General features: G+C 44.9%; 1 protein-coding gene across 5 annotated transcripts; it reads right to left on the reverse strand.

Moving 5' to 3' along the window:
* Positions 1-4,009: 4,009 nt before the first annotated feature.
* DDO (D-aspartate oxidase) lies at positions 4,010-19,526 on the reverse strand. Of its 5 annotated transcripts, XM_081250929.1 has the most exons (6): positions 19,445-19,475; positions 18,270-18,332; positions 17,418-17,593; positions 12,583-12,691; positions 9,177-9,353; positions 4,010-5,431 (listed from the first exon to the last, which is right to left on the reverse strand). In XM_081250929.1, exons 3-6 carry the CDS (start codon positions 17,587-17,589, stop codon positions 4,864-4,866), a joined length of 1,026 nt encoding a protein of 341 aa, XP_081107055.1. In that variant the 5' UTR covers positions 17,590-17,593; positions 18,270-18,332; positions 19,445-19,475; the 3' UTR covers positions 4,010-4,863. The 5 variants fall into 5 exon arrangements, with proteins under 5 accessions (XP_081107055.1, XP_081107054.1, XP_081107052.1 ...); XM_081250928.1 differs by lacking the exon at positions 18,270-18,332 and having other exon boundaries at positions 19,445-19,526; XM_081250926.1 differs by having other exon boundaries at positions 17,418-18,332; positions 19,445-19,489.
* Positions 19,527-21,344: the final 1,818 nt, after the last annotated feature.

The following is a 21,344-nucleotide window of genomic DNA, read 5'->3' on the forward strand; positions in this document are numbered from 1 at the left end:
GGACACAGGTCCCACCATCATTTTCTTCCCTTTCTCTAAAAGCTCTTAATGGATTGAGGAAAAAAAGATAGTTCAAATATCAATTCGGTTGAAATGCATGTATTCAATAAAAGGAAGAATCTATATCATTCTTTAAAATAGCCTTTCTTCTGTACAACCGTGTCCTAGTGGGCTATGGCCTTTCTGTTTAACTTTTTCTTCCTAAGCAAATAAAATCCTAAAAGTCTACATAACCTCTGTCTGCTGAAGAAGAGGTTCAGCAAAGCTGCTGTGTCCCGCTGGGCGATGGCTGCAGCAGGTCCTAGCTCAGCCACAAACGTCAGACGCTTGAAAGCAGGGATTTAAGAAGGAAATCTGTTGTTCTCCATGTTAAGAAAAAGTTTTTAAATGATCTGTAATAGAAAATGGGAGCCCATTCTCGGGCTTTAGCATAGTGATCTAAGACTTCAGCTTATAAAAACAGGAAATCTTTGTGGAAACAAACAAACAACAACAACCAAAAAAAGACCAGCCAAATAAGAAAAGCAATGACTATTTATTCAGAGCTTGCTATAGTAAGGAAGTTCAGCCACCGTAACTCCAAGGCAGGCAGAAGAGTGGGAAAGCTTTATAGTAACAAAAGAGAAGACTTCAGGTGTGCCCTGAATGGATGCTCTTGGCGTGGGGAAGCTGTCGGCAGGCTATTAAAAGTGGGGCATCCTGTGTGATTGGTCAGGGGTGCATATTTGGCTTTCTCTGGTTGGTCCTAAGTTGGAAACAGGACAGAAATTGGGGAAGCTGGTAGTTATTAATCAAGGACTGGCCATTTGGAGCCAGTTTTCCAGAAATGATTGTCTAACTTTCTGGATTGTTACTAGAGATAGCAATTTAGCTTCTTACAAATCTGACCTATAGCAGACTGGCTCCCTCGCTGGTTATTGTAAAGAAAGAGGTTAGTTTCCCAGGCAGGTTGCTGCAGACCATGGATCAGAGTTCTTTTATATATAGTCTGGCCATTGTCCATTTGTATATTCAGCCTCTCATCTTTCAGACAGGCAGCTGTCTCTGGGCAGCTGACCTACAGCCAACAATGTGGTTCCCAGCATTTCTAGAGAGCCACTTTGGGAGACAGCTAATTCCTACCTACCACCTTGCCCAGGAGTGCCTAAGAACACACGTGCATATGGGAGAACATCCCTCTTAGCTCAATGCCCCAAGATGGTGAGGAAGGAAGGGGAGGCGAGTGGTTATAGTAGTGGCAGAGCCCCGTGAGTAGAGGAGTTAAACAGCGCTCATAACCTTCAGTCCCAGCTATTGGATAGAACTCCGCGGGTTATGAGTAAATACTGTTGCCGGGGCCCCACCCAACCCCCAGCAAATGCTAATTTATTAGAGCAGGGCTGGGAATGATTCGTTTTTCAAACTTCCCCGGTGACTTTAATGTGCAACCCAGCTTGGCAGGTACTGATTGAAATGAATAAACCTTTAAGAGAAGGAGCAAATATTTATCAATTAGTAAAAATGAAATCAGGGCATGCCCCCATGACCACTTTCCCAAGAAACCTCTGATCTTTCAGTCTTGTATAAAATGCAGAGTTAGGGCTTCCCTGGTGGCACAGTGGTTGAGAGTCTGCCTGCCGATGCGGGGAACGCGGGTTCATGCCCCGGTCCGGGAGGATCCCACTTGCCGCAGAGCGGCTGGGCCCGTGAGCCATGGCTGCTGAGCCTGCGCGTCTGGAGCCTGGGCTCCGCAACGGGAGAGACCACAACAGTGAGAGGTCTGCGTACCGCAAAAAAAAAAAAAAAAAAAAAAAAATGCAGAGTTAAATTAAACTAGAGTAATTGCTTAGACCATTGCAAACAGGCAATAGTCATAGAGTAGGAACCTATCTACAGGAAATGAAAATGCTTCAGGATCTAAACTGTGGGCATAAGGAACAACTGAGTACACTTAAAACTGCTGTAACAATAACTGAAATACACCTATTCTGAACATTTTCATTTTTAACCATTAAAAAATGTATTCCCCCTCTTCAAAATGCCATTTGTCATAACATATTTCTCACAGGTCATATGTAGTGAGTGCATGCATGAGTGTGTGGATGTGTGTATATGTGTGTATTTTCAGTCTATCTGAGCTTGTACATTTCTCAAATACTTTAAACAGAATTCAAAACAATTGTATTTGGGGCATATAAACTCCAAAACCTCAAAAGAATCACCCACATACTCCACACACCTGGTATCCAATTTTTATTTCTAGCCATTTCTAAATTTTCTAATGTACCAATATATCTGAATTTGATACAACACCACCCCCTGGTGGAAATCTATAGAAAAGAATCCACACGATTTAACTTGGGAACTTTAATACTGCAAGGGATGATTAAGGTCCTTTAGTACACTGGCATGCACGCTCGCTCTTTCCATCTTTCTCTCTCCCAGCACAACATTCTCTGCAAACAAAATCATATGCAATAGGGATAGTGGGAGGGAGACGCAAGAGGGAAGAGATATGGGGATACATGTATATGTATAGCTGATTCACTTTGTTATAAAGCAGAAACTAACACACCATTGTAAAGCAATTATACTCCAATAAAGATGTTAAAAAAGACAGCTCGCCAGGCCTAGTCGGCCTCGGTGCGCTGGGGAAAGCCGTCCCGGCCCGCTGCTGACGCCGTGGCCGCGGCCGGGCCAAGGTTCCGGGCGGACCCCGCCGACTTAGGCTTCCTTACCTGAGGACCAGGAACGATGAGGACGACCCAGCAGGGCTGCTGTGAGAAGGGCCTGCCATGATGCTTGAGAAGTGCTCAAAAGGTGTCCTGGGCCGCTGTGCCCCCGAGGACCCTGCTTCCTCACCAGTGTGGGCTCTGAGGTTCCCAAACTGCTGGCCTGGAGCTCACGCCCTCCACCTGACGAGCCTCGCCCACCGGGGGCCTCTGGTCCCCGGTCCCTTCGTCCGGGCTGAAGGAGCTTGGCCCCGTCGACTGGTCTCTGTCCCCCTTGACCCAAGACTCCTTGAAAGGATTGCCAGTACTCAGCGTCTCTGTTACCTTTGCTGGGTGCTTTTTAGAAACTACGGCGGCCTTCCCACCAGGGTTCTACCCAAGCACTTGTCAGGGTTTCTGGTGGCTTCCTTGTGGCTCGTCCGCCCGTTGGTGCCCGGCCTCTGGGACACGCCTTCTCCGGGTCTCCTGTGCTCCACCCCCAGCCCGCCGCCTCTTCCACCTCCTCTGGCTCTGTCCTGGGGCCCTGCCTCTGTGCACTCACCACCCGGGGTCCCGTTGTTTGAATTACTCTCTGGGTGTTCTCTGTGCCCACTACTCTTCAACTTTTCTATTTCCATAATAAAAAGATGAAAAAAGTAAAAAAAAAAAAAAAAAGATGTTAAAATCATATGCAAAAGCTCAACGAACAAAACAGCAAGAATGGACCTGTGCTGGGGGCTTTCTCTTTCCCATTCTCCTTGCCAGTTCCACATCTCCCCCCAGGATGTCTAAAATAGAACTTATCATCACTAAACATAAGCCATATCCCCAAAAAATTAAAATTAGAATTACACATATTTCTTTTTTTTGACCCTCATGTATATATTTTCATTCACCTTTTCAATGATAGCTGTACTTTTTTTTTTTTTTTTTTTGGCCACACCACAAGGCATGGGGGATCTTAGTTCCCCAACCAGGGAATCGAACCTGTGCCCCCTGCAGTGGAAGCATGGAGTCTTAACCAATGAACCACCCGGGAAGTCCTGATAACTATAACATAAACACCATACACATTACATCTTATTAAGGCCTACTATTTAGGCCTATATTTAAATTAGAAATATTCAAACTTAGAAATTCCCCAGTGCTAGAAAATGTCAAATAAAACAGACTATTCTCATAAAAAAATAATTACATATATTTCTCCCAAGCTTCCTTACCTCAATGAGTAGCATCTCCTTTACCATTCACTCAGCCAAAAACCCTCCTAAGAATTCACAATACACATGAACAGATTAAAGACCAAGTCAAGAATCCAGATTAAATTTATTAATTCAGCAATTCCCAAACTCATTTTATCATGAGATACATTTCCACTCCTCCCCAGTACCTTTTAACAACTTGCAGAAACTTGTTTATATTTTATTCAGAGTGACTGTTCCATTTTAATTAGAAAATTAGCCTTTTGGCTGCACATACTATTCAATCTTCAAAAATGCTCAAAGTCAACCATCCAACAAACCAGCTCTCAATCATTTGTGGCAGTGGAAAGTACGCCCCTTAGGTGATTGACCCCAGACCACAACTGAGTTGATGCCACATCTGTAGGCAACATCATCCCTATGTTCTACCATCAGTACCAGCTGAGAGGAAGTAGAGGTTGCCACTAGCACTAGCAGGAATCATGCTTTGTCTTCCACTAAATGGAATAAGCCTGAATTGTATGTCACTGTGTAATTTTAAAGGATTATAGTGTTCACTTGACTGCAACCTATGAGCATCATGGGCAGCTCTGCCACTGACAGTGAGTTAAGTGTTTCCATACATTATCTCCTCCTGTGGATTTATGAGCCAAAAAAAATCCCTGCAACCATGTGAGTTGGCATAGATCCTTGGACACGAGATCTAAAAGAAATCTTACTGTATAGCAAGTATTTTTTAACAAAAATAGAGCCTTATGCCCTATGTCATTAGTACTAGACTTAAGTCTAGTACTAAGTTAGATTACTACTAATCTGAAGTCTACTGATACATATTGCATCATTTCTAATTTTGAAAGCAAAGCCATGTCCAATTAAACTTTCATTCAATGGAAAAGTTATTTGAATCTCTTCTGGTACTTAAATTATATTTTGATTAATAGTTTCTGGGGCCATTTGCTGTCATTTCATGCCTACAGCTTTGATTTGGGAGCAGGGGTCCTGAGGGCTTGGGCACACTCGCTCACCAGCCTGGCGGCCTCCAGAGCAGTGCCCCAGTGCATGGCTATGCCCCCACTACCGTGGCCGTAGTGATGGACCACAGGCAGCCTCTGGCTGCCCTGGGCTAAGAGCTCTTTCTCCAGCCGCACACCTGGCCTGGAGGGCCTCAAGCCCACCTTCTCCCTTATGTCACAGGCTCCATGGAGAGAGGGCTCGAGGGCACAGCATCGGGAAAGAATCCCTTTGCTAATTTCTGCATCTGGGGACAGATTCCAGTCTCCTTTTTGCCTAGTTCCACCCAGGGTTACATTGGATATACCAGGGTAAATGTATGTCAGCCCACTCCCATCTCGGATAAAATGCTTCACCCAGGGAGCCTGCACTTTGAGCACTTGACCCCTCACTGGGAAAATCTTCGGGTCTCCTGCAAGCTGCCTGCTTCCAAGGCCTGAACAGTTGACCACAATGTCGAAGGACGGGTGAAGCTCCCACAGGTCTTCTATCCGTCGGGTGAGTATCATCCCCCCGCTTCCTTTTAGCCTGGGGAGAACGAGAGACCATGAACTGAGCCATAGCAGTTTCCTGCTCAACCCCTTACAGAAGTGATGGACAGGAACTCGGAAACAAAACTGAGGAGACCGTCGAATGAGCAAATACCTCCAGAGCTTCCAGGGCCCAAGCAGGCCAAATTCTAGCTGACTGCCTCACATCCTTGGAAACCAGGGATTCCTAAAGTTGAACCTAACTAAATAAATACCTATTTCAAAAACTCAAAGCAAACTACCTGCTTCATCCTTTTTATGTTTAATGGAGCTCCTATATCATTCTAGATGCTAAATAAATACCAGGTTAACCTGGTATTTTAAAAACCCCAAGCACTTTTTGTTCATGCCATTTATTTAGCACTTAAATTTACTGCCTTGGGGGCTTCCCGGGGTGTGTTGGGCATGGAGGAGCAGGGGTCTACTGTGCACAGGAAGGGACCTTTGCAAGTTGGACATTTGTTAGGCAGGGATGACCTGTCACATGCCTGATGTACAATCCATATTTCTGTCCAACTGCCGAGGGAGTGGCATAGGCACTGCTGTGAGTCAGGCCAAGTAGGAGAACAGAAGCTATAGGAGACAAGAGTCTGGGACCCTGCAGGGAAAGTAACAGAGAGAACTCATTAGAGGAGTGGGAAGGAAAGTGCAGGGAGAGAAGCTCAGTGTGGTTAGTGCTGTGCTCAGTGCAGGGCCCTTATCAGGGCCACAGAATAAGGCGTGGCCTGCTGGAAAGAAGGCAATGCACCAATGTTACAGGGCCCCCAGCACCGAAATGGGGCACCCCGCTTTCTGAATGTCTCCCAAGGCAGGACCATCCTGCTCCAGCTGGGATGATTTATTTAGGTAGGATGCCTGGTGAAGAGACAGGCTCAGTTGACTTATTGCCTCTGTGATTCATTTCCTGGAAGGGCAAGTACAAAGCAGCAGAATATAACTCCACTGGCCAAAGATATAAAACATGATCTGCATGGCTGATTAACCCTCAGGGGGTTTTGTTTATTTGTTTGTTCTGGGTATTCTTGGATATACTTTTTTTTTTTTTTGAGAAGGGAATGATTCCTTCTGTTCTTTGAAAAATACTAACGATCTAATTTGTGGTTAAAAACTTTTTTTTTCTTTCCTGGAAATTAAAATTATTTCAGAAGGATAGAGCTTAAATTGAAGGCATTGTTGTGTGGCTTGCTGAGTGAAATGCCTGTTTTCGAGTCATAACGCTGCAGGCTGAACACTCACATGGTGTAGAAGGGGCGTAGGAGGCAACATAACAGACCCTGGGTGTGAGGAACAAGCAGGGATTGTATGGTTCCCCAGCTGGGTCATTCCGTGGTGGAAAGTGGGTGGCAGCCTACAGAGGGAGCCCCAGGGGTCCCACGCTCTCACCACCATGCTGCCTGGCCTCCCACCTGGCCTGAAGTCCTTGCCCTAAGAGGGTTGCCTTGCGCTTAAAGGAGTCCCAGCCCTACAAAGCCTTCCTCAGGAGTAAAGGGAACGGGTGACCCTCTTCCTCCTCCACATTGGCCTTCTGCTCAGGTGCCAGGGCCTGAGGGAAGGGGGGATGACCAGTCTTACAGAGAGGAGGCCCCTGCATACTGTCTGTGCAGGTCCCTCATTGGGGTTTAAGAGGAAGCATGAAGTATCAGGGACCTAGGGGGTACCAAAGTGGGAGGCGGGGCGGGGTTGGGACAGCTAGGATGAGGGTCTCCTCGTGGCTTCCCTGCAACAGACTGTGTGTACTGTGTGTACTGTCTGTCTGAGGCACTCATGTCCCCACCCACTGTCATGGTGGACACGTATATCAAACAAATGGACCTAAAAAGTCCTCCCCGGGACTCTATGGGGACAAGAGCAGCCCCTCAGACCTCTTCTCCTTGACTCTGTCACCTAAAAACAGACAGGAAGCAGCATGCTCCAAGGCACGACTCCAGCTGGCTGGTCACCAGGCCCGATGGTGTTGCAGTCGGGAGGTGGCTCCCACTGGCACAAAGTACCACTCGCTCAGGGTTATTTTAAGTAAAGTAAAACGCTGACAGCAGGCTTCCAACTAATGAGAGAAAATCAAGACTTTTCCCAGGCCTTCATCCCACAATTAGAGATTAGGCTCGAAAATAAGGTTATTATGGAAATAAGGGGCCTGTTTTCTAGAAGGTGATACTTGAACAAATTGTTCAGGTAATATATGTTCTCGTGTGAAACTGGCTGAGGGTGGCCCAAAATAAATATGCATATATTTACAGCAGAGCTCTGCCACTTATGGCTTGCCTGATGATTTCCCCTTATCTGAATTTTATTAAGATATATGATACCTCAACTACGTATCAATAGCATTAGCAATTCCAATGTTCTTTTTCCAGGCATTTTTATAATATAAAGACAAAAATGCAACACCACACAACCTTGCCACTCAGAAAAGATGGTGATGCCCTGAAACTGGAATGTTGGCTGATGGGTAACTCCATCACATGATGGCTCAAATGTTCATTTATCAGCTGATATACAGTGGTTTAAATTTAGCATACCAACAGGGGTTTATGGGCCAGCGACAAGGCACAAAAGTGTAGGTTTTATGAAACTGGCACTTTAAGAAGAAAAAAGTCCCATATAAATTGCTAAGAGATAAAAGTGAAAAGAGCACTTATAAAGCTACAAAAATATATTATGGTGCTCCTGGCATGTGCCTAACAGACTTAGGCTCCTTCCTCTTCACTCCCAATCCACCTTCATAAATTTGTATTTAACCCTCATCACATGTGTTACTGTAATTGTTAATTAACATGTATATCAATGTGCACACACATATATACACCATCATCCCCAATAGACTATGAATTCCTTAAGAAAATTGATCATATTTTATCCTTCATTTTTGACTAGCTTCTAGCACAGTGCTAGGTATACATAGAAGTTCAAAAAAGAATTGTGGAATTAATTAATTATTCCAATTAATTATCCTATCCCCTACATCTGGGACCAAGCCATTGTTGCCACTGCTTACCTGAAGTCACTTTTCCAACTTTTACACAATAATTTCCATTGTTCCTATCCATCTACCAAATATACAGACTTGGGGATTGAAAGGGCCAAAGTTTCACAACCCTCAACATGCTTGCAATTTCAAGATGAAACTAAAGAGAGATTTATTGATGTGCCTTAAATAAAAATACCCTTGATGTGTTTCCTAACCAACTGGAAACAGAAAGTCCTGAAAACCAAGCCAAAATGCAAGTTCATGAAATTTGGGGCTGAACTTGGTAAGGAAGCAATTACCTAATTTAGATAAGCCCTCGCTTTTAAAGTTCTTGCTCATAACAAAATAAAATAATGGGGTTATTTTCTTTTTCACTAATGAGAAAAAAATTCAAAAATAACTTATAATAAGCCTAAGATTCTCAAAAGAACTAGAGTAAATCATATCATTTTACAGCTGGAAGCATATTCTCCAAACATCTCACTTTACGGATGAGCAAAGTAAGATACTGCTTCAACGAGGGGGTCTTACTTGTGGGGACAGAGGGACCAGATCATGCATCAAGGTGCACAGTGAAGCAGAAGATGGATGTGTTACTAACTTGGGTGTGACTCACTCCTTGTGACACAGTGTCTTCAGAATGTTGTACAAAGCCCTAGCCATTAATGAACAGCAAGACACAGTGCACAAGAGCTCTGAGGAACCACAGAGAAGCTATGAAGTGATTTATGGGTGTGACAGACAAAGGAAGCAGCCAAGAGCCACTTCAACTGACCTTTTCTCCAACCACGGGAGGTAGGCAGGGCCTTCACATTTGAGTGTCGTAAAAGCCTGACCGAACACATGTTGGGGGAATTTCTTCAGCTCATCCTCAGTCATCTTTCGAAATCCCAGCACCACATCAGCCCAGAATGGCACTTCCTCAGTAGGAATGCTCCGAAATATCTGCCAACTCAAACACATTAAGTGGAAAAATTTCCTGAAGTTCTATGAAATTTCTAGTGAACTCCATGTTACATTCTCTAAAGCATTTTTAAAACACACTTCTTATACCCATACAGAGAAAGAAATTATTCTTCAATTCTCTCAGGTTCAGATAACTCAGTAGCTAAATTTAAAATGTTCATGGCAGGGTGGGTGGTGCAGCATTGGAATAAGACATTTTAAAAGTTGTGTGTCTTTTAAAGATTGAATTTAACTCTCTTTTTCTAAAAAGCTCTTGCCCAGATTTTCTTTATTTACTTATGATGATGCATTTTTGAGGAAAGATTTTTCTGTTTTGCACAATGCTTTACATAAAGTGTAAGCAAACCATCAAAAGTTTAAAGGTTGGCCTCAATTCTGAACAAAATATCTAAGTTAGAACAAGCAGTGGTGGTGGTGCAGGAGACAGGGCTGCAAATTATGAATTAAGTTGTAGATCATCACGTTACGTTCTTGATAAGAGAAGCCAGGAGTTGTCAGGAGAAGCCTTGTTATCGTTCAGTCATGGCTGGGGCTGATGAGGCTAGAAAGATATTAGTTGTTAACAAGAAACCTATAACTTTGCTATCAATAGCTGCTAGGCATATGTTTGGATTTATAAGTATCGGGTTCTTTACATCAATAGGAATAAATGTTGTAAAGCATGGCTGCTCTGAAGTAGCAAGGGAAATCATTTGAGTGCTATACATGGTTGCTAATGCTATGGTAATTAATGTACTGGAATTTATATCTCTAAGTAATTCATTCTATACGGTTCCTGTGGAAGGTATAAATGTTTGCTGCAGGTCTCTATAACAGGCCCTCTTGCTGTCTCATTCTGCACACTCTCCCTGGGCTAGATTGCCCTCTTCCCTGTCTTCACCATCATACTATAGGCCAAACACTCAGAATACTACATCTCCACCCCTCTTCTCTCTCCTGAGCTCCAAAACCAGATCCAGATCCATGTTGCCTACTCTCTACTGGAGAAGTCTACCCCCATGTCTCAGACATTTACCCCATGCCCACTGCTCTTTCCCTCCCCCTTTCCCCATCCACCCAGGTGCTAACTCCAGAAACCAGAGAATCATCCTTGACCTTCTCTCCTCTCTCACCCCCTACATGCCATCAATTATCAAGTCCCATCTAATCTCCTCATAAGCATTTCTCAAATCCATCTGTTCTCTTTGCCCACTATCAACGCCTAATCTATCCCACCATCATCTCTCTTTCCACAAATCTGTTCTCCACACTGCAGACAGAATGTTTTTGAAATGCAAATATGATCAGTTACTTCACTGTGTAAATCCCTCAATGGCTTTCCATTACCCTAGACGTTTTTCAGTCCCCCCAACACACCAGAGTCACCCTAGATTCAGGTCTATGCATGTACTATTGCTTCTACCTGAATGCTGCCTCCTCTGCCCTGGACCCTATCTCTGTCCCCTTCACCTCTAGAGGGTCAGCAGACTAACCTACACTCATGTGGATGGTCTCCACTGAAACATTACTTTTTTTCTGAGTGGCTTCTCATAACTTACCAGAGCAAGTTTATTCTCCAGATAAATGCTTCCATAGCACCCTGTGCTCTTCCCTTGGTGACTCATGTCTCATATGTAACTCATTAGATTTAGGACATTCCCTACAGAACATAAGCTACATGAGGGCAGCACCATGTCTGTCTTTCCTAAAAAGTCACTCAACACATATTTATTGAGCATCTACTATATGCCAAGCAATATGTAATAAGTTGCTCATTTCTATTTCCCTAATTCCTAGAAGAGTACCTGATACTGGTGAATGCTGAGAAAATTGTTTTGAAGGAATAAATAGAAGAATAAAGTTTATACTTATGCCAAGGTGCATAGGACATTTGTGCCCTTATCTTCACTTGACTGATTCAAATACTTTTTGGAAGCAAGTGGGATAAAAATCATTCATATGAGGAAAATACATAACTCTTTTTTAGAATGGCTTAAAGTACATTCCTTTTAATATCCTCAATAGTGGCAAAGTCTTGCTCTTGAAAGGACATTTGAACCTTGGACACAACTGTTTCCAAAAATTACTGAGATCTGATGTTTGTGAATTAAACTGGGTCGTGTTGGGTTTGGACAAAAACAAAGTGTGACCATAAATCAATGACAACGATGTTTCTATGTGGCTTATCAACTGGCTCTGGAGACAGTTACAGTTTCAATCCATCTTCAGAAGGTAGAGAAGTAAAGTTGCTCCTTTGGGTAGGGACTTTGAGAAATTAGTGATATCAATATCGTTTGGTGTTTGTGATGGTGAGGGAGAGCAAGAAGAGGAATAGGGTAGAAATCTGCCTGATGCAGGTACATTCACCAGTAGAAAATGTCAGCAGACAGCCTGAACTCAAGAGAGGAGACAGGACAACATTTTTTTCAACAGCACAAAAGATGCAGTGGTTTCGAGAACTTAGTAAAAGGCAGACATTCCTGTTCTTCAGAAGGCTGTAGGGCATAGTTGTGTTATGACATAGAATAACACAGACAATGTATGTGGTATGTCATAAATTAGAAGTGATAGTGTGGTTAGTGATTTCTGTTTGAGAAGATATAGAAAAAGGTATTGTCATATTTTATTTAAGTGCCAGTTTGTGTTAGAAATGTCTAATATTTTAAACTCTTTTATTTAATTTTGCATTTCTTCTGAAATTGGATGTGAAAAATCAAATGAAGCTTGCTAACCATTTCAGAAATATTTTTTCCCAAATGGCACTTTCAAAGGTAACTTTAGTGACCTATAAAAGTTGCTTTTTTGGAACACTTCATTCTCCATGGGCACCAAATAAGAAAGATGTGCCTGTGCCTTGGGCCTCTGCACCCATTCCCATATCAATCACACCTGTTTGCATTCCATCAGCCCCCATCAGCCTCATATAACCCAAACTCAGTGTTTACCTGCTATATGTTTTTTTAGCCATATTTGTAAATCACTGCATATTCCCTGAGGAAACTCAAAATAGCATTTGGGATGAGAAACTATAATGGTTGTTTATTGTTTAAAAGTCTAATGCTATAACTTGTCTTTCTTGAGTTCTTTGGAGTAAAGCCTAAAATGTTCTTCTCAATCCTCCTACATCTAGTTCAGCACTCTGCTCACAGCAGGTACTCAGTAATAGTTTCTGTTGAACTCTAAAGTCTGTTAAGATCACTCTAAATTCTAAAATAACTTCAGATTTCCTCTCTTACCCAGACACCAGGAGAACACCAGCATCTTCAGCTTCTGCAGAATTGGCAATTGCAAACAGGTGATCAAAGGTCTCTTTAAACCACTGCTTCTGCTTGTGGATGGGTGTGTCTGTGATGGTGGAGAAAAGCAAAGCAGAACAGAAAGGAAAATAATGACAATGACCATCTTCAGAGAAGCTCCTTCCTACAAACTGGGAAAAACTCAAGAGGCAGGAAGGAACAATTAGATAAAGTACCACATTGTGGCGGAGGATCTGTCAGCCACCAGAGTTTTGAATGTTGACACTTGCTGTCAGGGTCGGTTCATATAATTATTAATCAACAGAGGGGAAATCAACCAATGAGGGAAAAATCTAACATGTGGGCCAGCTGGAAAGGGAGTATTGGCCTTTGGCACTAGGCATATTCCAGAGGCCCTTGAAAGGTCCATAACCAATCTGAGCCAAGGTAGCCAATCTGGCTGAGGCATCCAGCTGGCCACACAGTCGAGATGACAGGAGAAAGAACCCAGGGCCTCTTTGCTGAGGGCTGAAAACATGGCAGGAGATAAGGGGAGATCTGTGGGGCCCAGATCAACCAGGTCGAAGAACAGACTGAACATCAGTGGGAAGCCAAGATTGCTCACCCTTCTGATACAAGGCAACAAGGCCTGCATTGTGGAACTGAGCTCCCTACAGCCCCATCCAAGGCTGCCATTACCTCCATCCCCCTCCATTCCATGGAATCATAGACCAGCTTGGAGTAGCATTCCTGGGGTCACCAGGGGGTGTGCAGGGACCACACCTCTCTGTCAGAGTTCTGTGGACCAGTGTCCCCTATCCCCCAGGCATCCCTGCCTGTGTACAAGAGATTGGACCTGGACATAGCTCTGGAAGGGTTCCAGGCCTGCCAGGGAGAAAATACGGGTCAGGGTTCAAGCCCCAAAATAATAGTGTCCAGTGTAGGTACAGAGAGCAAGCATGACACAGAAGCACTGACAAATCCAACTGTGGATGAAGTATTTGGCCGTGTGACCCCTGTGGGAAGGTCATGAGAGAGAGTCCAGGGTCAGGCCAGGGACTGGGGAACAGTAATCCTGAGGGGCTGCTACAGAGGAGATGGGGGAACTGAGCAGAGAGGATACTGGGTCAGCTTTGCTTGGAGAGATGTCCCTAGAGCTCACGGTAGAGATGAAAAGCCCCTGGAGGCATCCTGCTTCCAGGTGAATGAGGGCATTTCAGTAGCAGGTTTGAAAGCAATTCACTTGTTCAGGAGCCAGTAAATATGTCTTTAGTAGTGGATCTGTGCTGTTGTCTTTAAACATATGCCCGTGTGAACTCAACACTCCCAAAATTGCAGACTGGGTCTACTGGTTTACAAATAAGGAGGAAATAAATAATAAACTGCAAAGAACTAAATTAGACCTCATATGGATTATACCCCAACAATCTAAGGCAGTGTACGAGGCTGTATTGAAATGCACACCCCCGTTCCCACTCCAAACCTTAAAAAACAAAATAGTGTGGGTTTCCCTGGTGGCGCAGTGGTTGAGAGTCCGCCTGCTGATGCAGGGGACACGGGTTCGTGCCCCGGTCCGGGAAGATCCCACATGCCGCAGAGTGGCTGGGCCTGTGAGCCATGGCCGCTGAGCCTGTGCATCTGGAGCCTGTGCTCCGCAACAGGAGAGGCCACAACAGTGAGAGGCCCGCGTACCGCAAAAAAAATATATATATATATATAGTGACTGCTATTCACACACTGCAAAAGTCACCCCAAAAGAATAGACAATTCCAGTTCAACAGTGGGTAAAGCAAGCCTGGGACCTAATTCATGTTCAAGTGCTGGTAAAAGAAAACTGTAGCCAGAGTAGCGGTAATAACAATAGCAAGGGTTGACATAGCACTTACTATGTCCAGGCACTGTTCTAAATGCTTTACATGTATTAACTCATTTAATCCTCACAACAAACCTATGGGACAGTATGGTCCCCATATGGTATTGACATTTATGGGCACAGAAGATTTTCGTCACTGGGGCTGGTCTGAAAGAAGCCCAGAGAGAAAACCAAAGTCTATCTAGCAGCGCCAGAGAGAAAGACCCTGATCCAGGGGCCCCAATCACCCAGTCAAAGGGTGAGCTGGGCCTCAGTGGCCTGAATGAACTCTCAGGTGAGCCTCCTTATTTGAAGATGATTCCATGACTATCAGGCAGGCTTCTCACCATTCACCTGGGCCTGATGCATACAAGGGGATGCCTGAGAGATGGACACAAGGACTCTGGTCACAAGAAAGGTGTCTAGTGTGAACTAGCATTCTGCAAACACACCAGGCTCCTGTGCTTGTTTCCTGCAAGGCAGCTCCCAAGAGGTACACTAGCATCACGGGTGCTGACAAAGCCAAGTTCCTGGACTGCAATAGTGAGGCCACTGCCCTCCCCACCCTGGCAGAAAATGGGTTTATCCTCTGTTAGGTGAAGCAGGGGGTGTCTCTGGACTAGGAAAACACCAAGTTCAGGCAAAGGCAGGAATACCCTAGTAAAAACAAGAGCGTTAAGGAAACATGTGCAAACCACATGCCGAGACCTCAGACCTCTTCTCCTCCTCCTTCTAGAATGCTGCCAGCCAGGCCTTCACCCACCCCAGCCAGGGGACTGGAAGCCTCTTCTCTGGGGAACATGACTTGCCCAAGAAGAAAGACTTAAATATAATGACATCAGAGGTTCTCCAACCAAACAGCACTCCCATCTCACTCCAGTGAGCCTCAAGGCAACAAGCCCTATGCAAGGACCCAGAAACTCCCATTAGCTGTTTAGGATCTTGCTCTTAAAGGTCAACAGACAGGTAAAGATAACCACATGGCCAAGGAAAACCTGTAACATGAAAAATGAGCACATTAAATTAAAAAAACACAACTTGGGGCTTCCCTGGTGGCGCAGTGTTTGGGAGTCCGCCTGTCGATGCCGGGGGCACGTGCCCCGGTCCGGGAGGATCCCACGTGCCGTGGAGCGGCTGGGCCCGTGAGCCATGGTCGCTGAGCCTGCGCGTCCGGAGCCTGTGCTCCGCAGCAGGTGAGGCCGCGACAGTGAGAGGCCCGCATACCGCAAAAAAAAAAAAAAAACCACAACTTGGAGACAACAGAAACTATGCAGGGAGGAAAAACTTTTAAAACTATTACTAGTGTTTTCAGAAAGATAAGATATTGCAACCATAGAACACAAATAGTATAACAAAGGGAAATTCAGAGAATAAAAGTGATCTTTGGAATATTAAAAATGCTACGGTAGAAATAATAAATCCAACAGCAAGGCAAAAAGAAAAAATTGAGAAAATCTCCCAGAAAGTAAAATAGAAAGAGAAAAAGATAGAAATAGGAAGGGGAAAAAATTGAGCCAATGGGAGGACTCGTTCAGGAAGCCCAGCAAAACAGCAATTCCGGACAGAAAGGCAGAAACGGCAGGAGGGAGGAATCAGCCATTGGGTAACTCAGAGATTGCATCTTGAACTGGAGACATGAGTTTCCAGATTAAATGCGCAGGGCAATTTTCAAAGTCCAGATTGCTGGTTTTTTGTAATAACTTATAATCATTTGACTGCTTAAACTATGTCCATGTATAACTTTGATACAAAAATAAAAACTAAAATTAAAGGGGAGAAAGGAGAGTGGAAATGAGGAAGTGAAGACACTGAGTATAAACTTCATTAGCTGCAAAGTGATTTTGTTTCCTATTTAATGCTATTTCCTCCTCTTCCCATTTCGTATGAAGAATACAGAATGGAAAGGACGCATGAAAGTGTTTTTAAAAATCAATGCATTGGGACTTCCCTGGTGGTGCAGTGGTTAAGAATCTGCCTGCCAATGCAGGGGACACAGGTTCAAGCCCTGGTCTGGGAAGATCCCACATGCCACGGAGCAACTAAGCCCGTGCGCCACAACTACTGAGCTTGCACTTTAGAGCCCTCGACCCACAACTACTGAGCCCACGTGCCACAACTACTGAAGCCTGGGCGCCTGGAGCCCGTGCTCCGCAACAAGAGAAGCCACCGCAATGAGAAGCTTGCACAATGCAATGGAGAGTAGCCCCCGCTGGTGGCAACTAGAGAAAGCCCGCGCACAGCAACGAAGACCCAATGCAGCCAAAAATAAATAAATAAACTAATTAATTAATTAATTATTTTAAAAATCAATGCATTTTTAGTCCTGAATACATATTGACTGTTTTTAAACTGGCTTAGAAGTGAGGATAATGTTAGCCCCATTACAAGTATTCTCTGACTTGATGGTCACTACTGGTATCAGTAGAAAGACTTCGAGTTACCAGTTACCAACTTTGGTAGCCATTGGTGCTGTTTACCAAATACCCTGGCTGTCTACCTTCTGGGAGCCTTACAGAATTGCACTTCCTGGCCTCCTTCTGAAGGGTGGGAGCATGTGACTAGCACTAGCCAATGAGCTGTCACCAGAAGTGATGAATGTTGCTTCCTGGCCATGAACCTTTCATTGCTAAGGCAAGACCCCTCAGAGCTCTCAATCCCCCAGCTACAGGTACTGACCACATTCAAGGCTCTGGCTGCTTCATCAGCTTAGACCCCTGAGTGATGAACAGAACCCTTGCTGATGCTCAATCAACATACAGTATGAGCAAGAAATAAACCTTTGCTTTTTAAGCTGCTAAGATTTGAAGGTTCTTTCTGTCTTGCTGCATAACTGAGCCTTTCCTAACAGATGAACCAACAAGATGTCAAAAGTGCACATTACACTTACGTGAACATCCAGCTGTCTTTGTCAACAGAATTCCACCAATGCCATTCTATCTAACGTCCATCATATCTGACAGAGGAGCAGAAATCTCTTTCTCACCTGGATAAACAGGAGGAATAAGCATTCCGGCTGCCACATCACTCGTGGTCTCGGGAGAGAACTTCTCTGAAATGACTGTAATGGAGCATCGTGGGATCAGTTTGGAGATGCACACAGCGGTGGAGAGCCCCGTCACACCAGCTCCCACAGCTGCAATCCGTACTGTACTCATGGGCCTGTGAGGAGGCACAGCGTGAGCTACAAACCTTGTTTCAAGAGTTATTCCATCCAGTACAAAGCTTGGCCCTGAAGGTTCTTTCCTTAGGTCCACAGCCTCTCCAAATATGACCTTTCTTGCCGGCATTTCTCATGAGATAAAGAGAACTCCCCGTAAGCCCTCTTTCCATTAAATGTCAGGGTACGGACAACAAGGTCTCCATGGAATTTAGACATTAGTCCCAAAACTGCCTGGAGTTGCCTTTAGAACAAAGGACAGCTGAGTAAGTCTGCCCTTGGGGGTGGATTTCTACTCATTCCTAAATGATTTTCCCTGTGGACACGGCCTAGGGAAGGTTGGTGAAATAAGCGAGGTGGACAAGAGCAGCAGAGCTGCTGCATCTGCTCCCAGAAACCTCCTGAGGAGCAGCCACTGAGAGGGCACGACCCAGACCCAGGGGCAATTTAGAACTCAGCCGTTCCTGTTTACAAACTGCTTTTTAATTATAACAATGTGACACAAAGTCTGAACAACGGAACTCAGCATCTCTCCTGATCTTCACTCTAACTGGAAACCCACTCCTCCCACAAAAACCCCTGTCCTGAAACCCCATCCTCTGAGAGCAGGCTTTCCAGGTAAGGAGGCTGGATTCCTTCGTGGACTCGACTTCTGATTCCGTAACCTGGGGAGCTAACCATGGTCTCCTCGCCTCCACGCCCTCATCTGTAAACCAGGCCAGGTGAATCCTTTATTAGATCCTGTGGATGGTAAAGGACAGAGATGCACTGAGGTTGTCTTGTAAAGGGAGCTTCTTCTGAGAGTCCATATGGAAATGCAGGAGACAGACATCCAGGGGTCTGGGCTGGGCATCCTGAGACCGGCACCCAGGGTGGAAACCAGAGGGTTGATGAGGGTTCAACACTCTCCCACCGCCTTACCTCTGAGCACCAGGAGTCCACTGAGCCCTCTCCACTGCCAGCTCCCGTGTCCCCCCATGCTTCCCTGCTTATCTTTCCACTTCTGGTTCCAGCTAACTTCCCCTAATAGGTCTCAGGTGGAAACTCCAGAGAGAGAAAATGCAATTAGTCCAACTGGTCATCACCATCCCTATTAAACAAAGCTCTAGCCCCAGCCCAGCTTGTTGGGCTGACAGAGCCTATAAATCTGCCCTCGGCACAGGTGCCCTTCCTTGTCCAGTCAGCAATAGCCAGGGCATCAGGTCACGTGGTACAAATCATGGCCACCTGCATGTAAAATTCATCTTTTCTCAGGAGGGAGTGGCATGGTTCGCTCCACTGAGTACAGCAAAGGCAGTCAGCGCTCACTTCCGTCTCTGAAGATCTCTGGCACTGAGATATTGTAAAGTCTTCCAAAGTGGTTTAGTGTGTGTTATTTCCATTTCTCAAGCAGTATACAGTTTCCTCAGCCATAATTTTATCTGACTGCTCCCCAGTGGGCTGGCTAGCTGAGAAGGAACAGGATTGCCAGGGCAGAGGGAAGAGAAGGGAAGGGTCCAGGGCAAGGAGCAGACCAGTGGATGGGGGGCAATCTTGAGGAGCATAGTCCTGTGCGTGGCCCCTAGAAGTAGAAAGCAGACACCTATCCCCTTACCGGCTTTCCTATTTCACAAGGCCTCCCCTTCCCAGCAACTTTCTCAAGATAGCTCAAATAAATTAAGTTGAAAGGGAAAGTAACCTGTGGCTGAGAATATCCAGCTACCAGGGAAAAGAAAAGTGACCCAGTAAAGTGGGTACATTCTGGTCCAGTGACCTGTTAATCTCTGTCACCTGATCCCACTTAGACACACCCCCCAAACTCGTGGAGTAGGTCCAGAACCACCCCTGAGCAGAAAGCAGGAGCATTCAAGTACCTGTCTCTGAAAAGGCAGCCTTGGAACCCACGGAAGGCTCTGGCACCAAAACTTGTTTTCCCAGTGAGTGGTTGGTCTAGTGTCCTGAGAGACAGAAAAAGCAAAACTGCTTCCCATTGGGGGATTTATTAAGGACATTCCCTCTAATCTTAATCTCCATTGGCCCACATGCCTCTGTCTCTGTCACTTATTACCCTGGAGAAAGGAGCGATTGACCTCATCTCGTCCGTGGAGCTGCAGCCTGCTGATCTCCGGAAGCCGGCCCATGCTTGGCAGCCCTCGCTTCTCTTTCTGGTTTACAAACCCTCTGTCTTGCCACACATCTGGGATTTCTCCAACTGATTTGTAAGCGTGGTAAATAAGGGGTGAACCTGTCCAACTTCCAGCATGTTCCATCCAGAAGCAGACACGTTTTCCTCATTTGGCTGCCCGGAGTTAGCGGCCCTCTCCTGTAGGTGCCTGGCTCTGCTGAGTCAGCTGATGGGGGTGGGAGTGGGGTTCGGTGAGGGCAGAATAATATTGTTGATCACTAAGACGATGACCTGATTGCAGCTGGAAAAAATGATTCAGGAATTAATCTAGGATAAGAATCAAATGATTCTTTAGCCCACATATTCAAATATTTGCTGAGTGTCCACTGTGTGGTAGACACTTTACAGTCAGTGAGTCTGTTTATAGGGAAGCAGTTTGAAGTATCAGAATAATGATAATAATATTGTAACTAATATGTATTTAACATTAACCCTGTGCCAGATACATTCATGATACCATGTAACACAATCACCCTATGAGGTAGGTACTATTATTATTATTCCCACTCTATAAATGAGCAAATTGAGGCTCCAAAAGACTAAGGACAGGCCCAAAGTCTCTTAAGTGGCAAAGCTTCATCTGAGTGTTAGATTCCAAGGCTCAAAGTCTTAACTAAAGCATGTACTTTGGTGTCAGGAGACCTGTCTGCTTTATTTTGAACAAGTCACCTTGCTTCTGAGTTTCCGTTTCCCCATTTGAAAATTGGAAATGAACTAATTTCGTGAGCACCTGCTGAATTAAGATGTGTAAAATTCCTTCTACAAATAACAAATGCTGGAGAGGGTGTGGAAAAAGAAGAACCCTCTTACACTGTTGGTGGTAATGTAAACTGGTACAGCCACTATGGAGAACGGTATGGAGGTTCCTCAGAAAACTAAAAATAGAATTACCATATGATTCAGCAATCCCACTCCTGGGCATATACCCAGACAAAACTATAATTTGAAAAGATGCATGCACTGCTATGTTCATAGCAGCACTATTTACAATAGCCAGGTCATGGAAGCAACCTAAATGCCCATCGACGGATGAATGGATAAAGAAGATGTGGTATATATACACAGTGGAATATTAGCCATAAAAAATAATGAAATAACACCATTTGCAGCAACGTCCTAGAGATTATCATGCTAAGTGAAGTAAGTCAGAAAGAGAAAGACAAATACCATATGATAACACTTATATGTAGAATCTAAAATGTGCCACAAATGAACTTATCTAAGAAACAGAAATAGACTCACAGACATAAAGAACAGACTTGTGGTTGCCAAGGTGCTGAAGTCCAGGAGCTGATGTGATCTCCCTGAGACTGCAGGCGAGCTCAGCTTCACACTCCTGTCCAACAATTTTTCAGGAACTTTTTACTTTGGGCTCTGGAGGTCCCCAGAGCCTCACCTGTGCAGTGTGTTGGGGTCCTCCCTGCCCACCAGGCCCTCCTGCTCTGTTCTCCATGGGCGTCAATGGCTCGAGACATGTTAGCCTTGCTGGTGTGTTAGTTTGCCAGTACATCAAGGGCCTCAAGCCAATTGAACTTGAATAGTCTCTTCAGAGGCTATTGAGGAAGCAAGGCTCATGGGACCAGGGATTC

The sequence above is a fragment of the Mesoplodon bidens genome (assembly GCF_964165515.1).
Source record: "Mesoplodon bidens genome assembly, chromosome: 12".
Taxonomy (NCBI): domain Eukaryota; kingdom Metazoa; phylum Chordata; class Mammalia; order Artiodactyla; family Ziphiidae; genus Mesoplodon; species Mesoplodon bidens.